At 51.1% G+C, this 9,402-nt stretch overlaps 1 protein-coding gene across 2 annotated transcripts in view; it reads left to right on the top strand.

The window, feature by feature from the left end:
- Positions 1–2,288: 2,288 nt before the first annotated feature.
- Positions 2,289–9,402, top strand: part of FXR2 (FMR1 autosomal homolog 2) — a 35,722-nt gene continuing 28,608 nt past the window's right edge. Inside the window, exon 1 of one of the 2 annotated variants that reach the window (XM_067556141.1) lies at positions 2,289–2,612. In XM_067556141.1, coding sequence (XP_067412242.1) covers positions 2,562–2,612 — 51 coding nt within the window. In that variant the 5' untranslated portion in view covers positions 2,289–2,561. The remainder of the gene's footprint in view (positions 2,613–9,402) is intronic. The other variant, XM_067556146.1, reaches the window with a different exon arrangement.

The raw sequence follows: 9,402 nt of genomic DNA, 5'->3' as shown, positions 1-9,402 counted from the left end.
CGGCGCTAATTCCTAGGGCCGATCTTTCCGAGAAACAGACGGTTGTGGTTCTGAAACGGCCAGCGATGGAGAATCCGCCCGGATCCTGCCTTCAAACCTCTCCGCAGCCGGCGCGTCCCTGCGCCACTTGCTGCTGGGTGCTGGGCTGGGCCGGATCTCTCGACGACTGTCCTGTGCGGTTCGGTGCCCCCAAAGCATCTGCCACTGACCACTGACAAGATGGTGGGCTAGAGGGACACTTGGTCTGGCCTCGTGTGGCTGTTCTGGTGTTCTATGGGGTGTTTTGGGGGCTTGATAGATAGACAGACGTGTGTATGGGGATGGATAGAGGGGTGTATGTGGGGATGGACACAGACTGAACAATGTGTCTGGGGATAGACAGACATGCCGTGCGTATGGGGGAATGGATTTTTCAGGGTTTGACTGTCTGTCCCAAATCCATTTTTTCCCCACCGAAAAAGAGACAAAATCCTCTTTGGTTGTTCGTTTTCATCCACCTTCTCCCCAGGGAAAGCCCCGTTTCCCGGCCAGCTGTTTTTCACCCTGCAGGGGACACTGTGGTCATGTTTTCTAGCTATTCTGTGATTCACGGCTTCTAAGGCCAGCAGCAGGGACCATTGCGACCCCAGTGTGCTATTCCAGGGCCTCCCAGTGGGGCTGAGAGAGCAACCAGATCAGAGCCCCATTGTACTCAGTGTTGTACAACGTCGATCTTTAGAAATATAGCCCGTCTCTAATTTCAAAATGGTCAGCGACGGAGAATCCACCCTGACCCTTGGTACATTTATTATTATAGGCAACACCTGTAGCTATGGTCACCTGATGTTTCCCACTGGGAAACCCTGTTTGCAGTTCCCTGTAACTTGGCCAACATTTTATTGTTTGGGTTGACATTTTCCAGGCCTCTGTCTGAATTGTTTTGTGGGATGTTTCTGCTAAAACAGCTGGTCAGTCGGAACCATAGAGTCCGTCCTCCGACACCCACCAAGTGCTGCCAGAGTGCCCAGATGCAACCATAGAGTCTGGTCTTCCATGGCCACCACATGCTGCTAGAGTGTCCTTGTGAAAGCAAAGAAACCACCCTCTGACACCCACCAGGGACTCCTAGAATACCCCAATGGAACCATAGAGACTGCCTTTCCGCCCCCCCACATGCTGCTAGAGCGCCCCCAATGGAACCATAGAGACTACACGCTTAGCTCACCGTTGGCTCCTAGAGTGCCCCGATGGAACCACAGACTCATAGAGTCCTCTCTCTCACCCACCACACTCAGCATCTGGAACCATCCGGGAGCTGGGGGCATTGTGGGATATGGGGGTGCTCAGGTCCCAAGGGATTGTGGGATATGGGGGTGCTCAGGTCCCAAGGGATTGTGAGATACGGGGGCACTCGGGGCATGGGAGATTGTGAGATACAGGGACTCTTGGAGGGATTGTGGGATATGGGGGTGCTCGGGGCCTGGGGAATTGTGGGATACGGGAGCACTCGGGGCATGGGGGATTGTGGGATATGTGGGCACTTGGGGGGATTGCGGGATGGGGGCTCTCAGGGAATTGTGGGATGGTGGGGCTCTTAGGGCCCTGGGGATTGTGGGATATGGAGGTGGTAGGCTCAGGCCCATATTTCCTCATATCCCATAATCCCCCTCGGTTCTGGGGTGGGGGAGATTCGAACTTCCGATCTAAGGCGGGTCGCTAGGGGAGGGGACCGTGTGTCCCAACTGTCCCTTTTGATTGACATCTTGTCGCAGCCAATCAGCTATGCGGGGGAGGGAGGCGGGACCGAGTGTTGCTCTGTGATGGGTCGTCGTGGGCTTTGGGCGTGGCCAAGGCGTCGGGCGTTTCCCGCCTTCGGTCGGGGATGGGGAAGGGCTGGGGGTGCTCGCGCCCTCAGTGTCGGTTGGAAGAAAGAGAGGCCTGCTGATTGGTCAAGGGGAGGAGAAGGGCGGCCAGGGGATTGGTCGAGATCGGGGAGGGGCGGGACATGCCTCAGAGGGGTGCGGCTGAGGCGGAGGGAGCGCGCATCGCGCTCGGATTGGAAGGACCCGCGCTTGCGTAGCGACCCCCACAGCCACCATTGGCGCCCCTGGCAAACTGACGCGTCCTCATTGGTCGCCGGGCGCGCGCAGCCGGAGCAACACCGCCTGCGATTTGGCCGCCCGTCCGCGGGCTCCCCATTGGCCGCCGACGGCGGCCCGTCTTTCGATTGGCCCCGGGCCCTCGGCTGGAGCGCCGCGATTGGTGGAGGCGCGTCGCCCCCCCCGTCTCCCCGCCCCTCTCGCCGCGCCTGCGCGCTGTGTGCGCGTCGGGGCCCGCTGCCTGTGTGAGGCGGAGTGGCGGCAGGTCGGGTCGGTCCCTGCCTCACGGTGGCGGAGCCGGAGCGGCCCGGGGCTCCTCCCATCCCCCCGCTGCTGGGCTCCCCTCAGGCCGGGCCCAGCGGCGGCGGCTCCTCCTTCTTCTTCTCTTCCTCCTCCTCGGCGGCGGCGGCCGGGAGGCTCCGGCCCACGTCGGCGGCGGGGCCAGGGCCCCTCCCCGGCGGGGCGGCGGCGGCGGCCGGGCCCATGGAGGGGCGGCCCGTGGAGGTGCGGGGCTCCAACGGGGCCTTCTACAAGGTGAGGGGGCGGGGCCGCCAGCGGGGGGGAGGGGTAATAATGGGGCAAGAGTGGGGTGTAGGGGGAGGGGGTCTGGTGGGGGAAGGGTGGCTGGAAGGGGGGTGTGAGGGGGGAAGGGGAGGTAATAGGGCGAGGGAGGGGAGGCAGAAAGGGGTGGGGGTGTGCTGGGGTGGAGAAGGGGTTATGATGGGGTGGGAGGCAATGGGGGGTCTGGTGGGAGGTGAGGTTGGGGAGGTCATGTGGGTTGGATAAGGGTGTATGTTGTGGGGAAGTGGGTGGTATGATGTGGGGTCTGTGGGGGGAGGGGAAACAATGGGGTTCTGGTGAGAGGGTGGTGTCAGGCAGGGGGAGGGGAGGTCATGGGGTTCTGGTGGGGGCACTTGGTGGAGGGGTTTATGATGGGAATGAGGGGCTAGGGAAAGGAGGTGTGGTGGGGGAGAGGAGGTTATGTAGCCATAGGGTTATGATGGGTATGATGTGGGGGGACCTTCGGGGGGTTCTGTGGGAGCATGGTGCTATGGATGGAGGGAAGGTAATTTGGGGTATGATGTGGGGGACTATGGGAAAGTAACTGGGGAGCGGGGGGGCAGGGCTGTGGTGGGAGAGGTTTGGGGGTTATTTAGGAGAAGGTGAGGTAACTGGGAGGGTATTGATGGAGTGGACTACAGGGCTGTAACAGGACCCATGGGAAGGGTGGGGGAAAGAGGGTATGTGGGGGCTCACAAGAGGACATAAGATATGGGGGGGGGGGGGTTGGATGAAAGATGTTGGGAAAGGATGTAAGTGAGGGGATGGCGGGGAAGAGACTGTAGTGTTGTGGGATCCCTTGGAGCAGTAACTGACGGGAGGGATGTGGGGGACTCTGGTGTGGTCAATGGGAGGGGACGTGTATGGGTCAGATGGAGGGAAGCGGGTAACTGGCTGGGGCTGAAGGTAAGATGTGAGGGGGACTAAGACTGGCAGTGTCCAGGAAGAGAAGAAAATTGGGAGTCTATGAAGGGAATAATGGGGGATGGTAACGTGGAGAGAGCTGTGAGACAGAGAGGTGACTCTGAGAGCTGGGGGGCCCTGTTGTGTTAAAGGGTGCTGTTGGTGAAGTGGGGGGGCTATGTGGGTAAAAATGTGGGGCTAGTTGGGGGGATGCGGATAGGTAGCTATGTGTGTTGGGGGGAAATAGGGAAGGTGTTGGGGTGTGACTGAAGGATCTGGGTGTCTGCATAAATCTGTGGGGACCTATGGAAGGGGGGCAGGGAAATCTCCCCTTCATTAGCAATGAGTATTTCCTCTCCTTGGGATCCCCTGCAGTCTGTATTATGGGGTCACTGAGGATCAGAGGCCCCTTAATGTAGAGGTGGAGGGTCACTGATCTGGGAAGGGATCATCAGGAGAGCAACCCTGCTTCCCCAATCCTTTTAAGGAACCCAGACTGAGTGAAGTGATCCAAACTGGAGAAGGGCACTGGTGGGGGTCTGAGAATGCAGTATTGCTGTGAGGGTGGGGAATACCAATTTAATCTGTGTTGCACTGTGCCTAACTCACTCTTATCTGTAAGCTCCACATGAGCCCCCCCTTTACCCCTTCTTTCTACTCTTATTCTTTCCTCCTTTCCCTCTGGATCCTTAGAAGTTTTGCTTTTTCACTGTCTTTTCCATCACGCTCTCCTTTTCCCTTCCCCTTTTCCATGCTACCTCCCTTCTACCACAGACAATTCCTTCACAGTTCATTTAATTTTCCCAAAGATGACGACTCTTGCTCCTTCTCAGATTTGTCTCAAAAGCCTAGCTCTGCCTCCTAAATCGACATCACAGGGGTCAGAACTCCCTTCCTCAACAACAGTCCAGCAGGGTTAAAAATATACCACTGGGCAATCAGTTGGAATGATCCTTTATTGTGCGTCAGGAAAAGAGTGAGGCCTGTAATGCTGTCTGACTCAGCCAGATGTCCATTTCAGCTAGTAGTTCCATGCTGCCAGAGCTCCACAGGCTTGTCTTGTGCGGGGAGTGTAGTCACTTGCATAACAGAACCCGCCCCCCAATTTGTAATGCCTAATGGAGGTGAGGCTGCAACAGTTGCTACCTCATGATTTGTGACCCCAGATCTCTTGATGGTGTCCGGTTGCATCCCGGTTTTTATTTGCAAGTGGACTGGAAATTGATAATTTGAGTTCTCCCGCCTGGTGGGGAGAGAAATCATTTGATTTCCCTCCTCTTAAAATGGGGATCGTCCCCACCTTAGAGTGCTTTGAGATCAAGGGAAAGCTCTGTATGTTCTTATTTATGCTATGGTGGGCCCCATTGTCTGGCACTCAGAATGTACGCTTAGCAAGCAATCCCTGTCTAAACAGACCTAGTGTAGGGGAAAAGCAGCCTCAGAGAAGTGAAAGTACTTGACTGAGTCACATATCAAGTTGGTCAGGGCTGGGAATAGCCATAGAGTCCCTCCAAAAGTGGCCCATGGGGTCTTTCAGAGTGGCCCACGGCTCCCTTCCCACTGGCTGCAGAAGGGAGCCACTGCCTAGGGATCCAGATGGAGTGCACATTTTTCCTGCTGTAGCCAGGGGGACAGGAGATCCTCTTTGTTGAACTCCTTCCCTCTGGCTGCAGTGGGAGGGGGCAGGGAGGGAGGCTGCTAGTGGAGACTGGTGGCCCTTCAGGGTTGTAAAAATTATATTTGTGGCCCTCGAGCCAAAAAGGTTGGGAACACTGTGCTAGACCTTGCTACCTCTGACGTGTATTTGAGACATGGGGGCCGGGGAGGTCTTAGTATATTTCTTATCATATAAAACTAGAAGGAACCATTGTGTTTGTCTAGTCCGACCTCCTGCATACAGAGCAAGGTGGGATAAGAGTTTGGCAAGCTGTGTTATTTTAATGTTTTTAGAGACTGAGAATATTGAAGCTTGGTTATTCTCCAAAAATGTCTGGGCTCCTAAACCAAAGACAGAAGTCAGAAACCTGTCTTTGCACGTGAACTCATGTGAGCATGCGCTCTCAGTGCTGTCTCATCTTGCAGAGTGTGATGTAAATTTATGACCCTCTGTAAGCAATCAAAACGCTGCGGCTGGAAGCTAGATGAGCATTCCTGTGTCTGCATCGGATTCTGGTGCCTGATGGGTTAATGGCACTAGGAACTTCAGGCCAGGTCCTCAAAGGGGTCAGTAGAAGTTGGGAGCTAAATACCTTTGAGGAGCTGGGCCTTGTTTCTCAGAGCCAGAGCCCGGAGGTGCATGTGAAAAAAGAAGCCATTGTTTTGTAGCCACTTTCCTGGTTTGAGGTGTTAAAATTAAGTGCTAGTGGTTGGATTTATATCAAAATCTGCCATTCCCACAATGGACCAGGTGTCTCAGCTCCATACTGTCAGATCTCATTGTGCTGGGGGCTGAACAAAGATAGTGAGGGGGTCCCTGCTCACAACTGAAACTGACAAGAAAGGAAGGATTGCTATCCCCATCTCCCTGATGGGGAAACCGAGGCTCAGATTTAGTGACTTGCCTGTGGTCGCACAATGTGTCTCCGGCAGAGCTGGGAATCATACCCTAATTTCCCGATTCCCAGACCGGCTTTCTTTTGCAGGTTCAGACATATTGCACTCATTGTAGTGCAAAGATTAATCATCAATGTCTATGTACTGTGCACCACAAAGCTCCCGTATGACGCAGATTCTTACATGCTTTGAGCTTCCCATGCCTTAGCAGATCACAGGCATTATTTAAGTTTATGACCGGCCTACACCATTCCCCATTCATGCCGCCTTCTGACAGGCTAAGGATACAGCTAGTGTTCGCTGACGATTTTGTTTCCTGCAAGCTCCTCTTGGTGGTGTGTGTTTAAATATGTGATGATACAAGTTTCATTACAGAGCACTTAAGGCTGTTGAGTCAAATTGCTCAATTAGCCAGGCTGCCCTAACCCTACAATTTTGTGCTTATGACACCTCCACAGCAGAGCAGTGAGAGGAGAATCTCTCGCGCCGTCTAAAAATTGGGCAGTCTCATTGAAGTACTTCATAATTTAACTGGTCTTGTGGTTAAAGCTGACATTGGAGAGCTGGTTTCAATGCCTGCCTGTGCCAGAGATTTTCTACATGGCCTTGAGTAAATCACTAATCTCTGGGCATCTGTAAAATGGGGCTATTTCTTCCTTTGTCTTGTCTGTTCGAAGAATGAACTGTCTCTTACTACATGTATGCCTAGCACAGCTGATCTCAGCTGGGGCTACTGAAGTTTCAAAACCAGAGCAGGGTCAAGTGTGTGGATTGTGAACAGAGCAGAGGTCGTGCACACTGTGGCTGAAGATCGTAGTTCAGCCAGGATCTGTTAGGAATGACTTAGACCTGGCCAAAGTGGGACCTGGACTTGATAAAAACTGTAGGATAGAGAGGATTCATGCATCTTTATCACCAAAGTTCTGGGCTGACTGATCATTCAGTTGCTTCTCTTTTCTTTTTTTATCAGTCTAACCTATTGGTTGCCTCTTCTTTTGAAGTCTTCATCAGCCGGGAGAACTTCCAAAATAGTGAAAAGACCTCTTCTGAAGAGTGGCTGATCTCTTGATCTAAAATGATTTTCCAGATGGAAGATAGCCCTTCACAACCATCTGTTTTCCATGTACAGTTGCAGCATGTCCTTAGCAGAAGCTTAATAGTCCCTTTTAACATAGCTATTGCCATACCAGATCAGAGTCCTGGGCCATCTAGCCTAATTTCCAGTCTCTGACAGTAGCTAATATCAGCTGCATTTAGTGGCAGGTGCAAGAAATCCTGCAGTCTTTGGATAACTTTCCCCCAAATAACTGTCAGAAGAGGTTGTCTTACAAACCCTGCATCCTTGCTGTTGCAATTACGGATGTTCATGTTGTCTATATAAATATCCAGTCCTTTTTTTTGGGAACTCTTGGCATCAGCAAGATCGTGTGGGAATGAGTTCCACAGGCTGAGGCTTTCCCCATTTACCCCAGAACCAGTTTCTTGCAGTGAGACAGTCATGATGAGAGCTGACACAGAGTCTCAGTGCTGTCCTGTGTGTTCCCCTCATGCATGCTACTATGGCTGCAATAGCATGTCTGTGGCTTTGGGAAGGCGCTATCTTGTTCCAGTGAGGTTGCATACATGGCACAATGTGACTTGATTAGGCCTGTTAAACAGAGTTTGGGACCCTGTACATACGCATGCCCTGTACATATGTATACGAGACAGTTTCTGCCCTGAAGAGCTTACACTCTAAATAGACAAGACAAAGGAGTGATTATTCTCCCTGCTTTACACATGGGGAACTGAGGCTCAGAGTAATGTTAATGCCCTAATATAATATAGGGCGCTTCATCCGTCAAAGTGCTTTTCAGAAGAGGTCATTATCCCTATTTTAAAGATGGGGATACCGAGACGCACAGTGTAAGTGACTTCCCCAGGCTCACCCAGCAGGTCAGCTGCGGGTCCAGGAATAGATCCCAGGTCTCCAGTGCTGTATCCACCAGGCCATGCTGCCTCTTAACCCAGTCCAGTGTTTTAACTACAAGTCCAACCTTGGTTAGTAACCCCAAACACCTCAGCTTGGACTGGAAGTAAAATGGAGTTTGTGACATTGATGGTAAATTTGCCAAAATGACTACCAGGAAGTTCTACAGGATTAGACATGAAACGTTGTCTAGACATGAAATGTTGGCTGCAGCCCTTTTCAGACAGATCCTATGAAATTTGATTGAAACCTGTTACAATGGTAGCTTTTTCATGGATTCAGATTTTGAAGTAATGAATGCTTTAGGAAGTGTAATCTTGGGAGAGTATAGGATGCAATTGACTATACCCCTCAATATTTCTTTTGTAACTTTTGCTGTGTAAATTAAAACTTAAACGATGCTGCCTCAACTTTTTTTTAGGTCAACAGCTTGAAGCAAAATAGCCAGAAATCAAGATTTTTTAAAAGCTACCAGAGACAGATGTAGATTGTGTTAGGTGCTGCACAAACATCACAATGAATTTACGTTCTATTTTAGATACTTTATTTTTATGGCCCCCATTCTACCTCTCAGTCTTTAATATATTTATCCTCATTGTGAGGGAAGGAATAGAATAAGATTAGTCCACTAGGTTTGTCTTTTAGTACCTGGTATTTTCTCCCTTTGAAGGGACTTACACACTAATCACATTGTCTCTTGATCTTTTTGGTAAGCTAAACAGACTGAGGTCTTTAAATTTCTCAGTATATTTTTCCGGTCCTCAGATAATTTGACGAAGTGGGTTGCAGCCCATGAAAACTTATGCCCGCAGAAATTTGTTGGTCTTTAAGGTGCTACAGGACTCTTGTTGTTTTTGCTGTCTACAGACTAACATGGCTACCCCTCTGGAACTTTCCAGATAATTTTTGTGACTCTTCTCTGTACCCTTTGCAATTTTTCCAATATTCTTTTTAGAAGGGTGAGTGTGCATCATATGAAAATCAGTGCGACACCAAGAACTGAAGTGCCTGAAATCACCAATCGTTTTGGCCCAAACCTATGTAACTTTGATTGTGAACCTCAATCGATTTCATGTCCTAACAGTTGGGTGGAAAGGGCAGAATATTCCCACTCTGAATAATGCTGCATGTCATATTTCATAACTGAGTAACTTGGAGGGGTTTACCTTTCATTCAGGGCCCTAAAGCGAGGTTGGTCAATTTCGTGGTTGATCCTAATCAGTTTCATTCACGGATTCTCCTGGATTAGCATTGGTCTGTTATGTCCAAGCTTTAAATAAAGTTTGAATTGAAATTGCTTTAGTTTTAACAAATGTTTGTCATGTTTTTAGGAGCCCC

Source organism: Emydura macquarii, unplaced genomic scaffold (assembly GCF_026122565.2).
Source record: "Emydura macquarii macquarii isolate MOO-44397 ecotype Brisbane River unplaced genomic scaffold, CSIRO-AGI_Emac_v2 contig_306, whole genome shotgun sequence".
In the NCBI taxonomy this organism is placed as follows: Eukaryota; Metazoa; Chordata; order Testudines; family Chelidae; genus Emydura; species Emydura macquarii.
The sequence above is the reverse complement of the archived record's forward strand: the minus strand, read 5'-3'. Positions and strand labels throughout refer to the sequence as shown.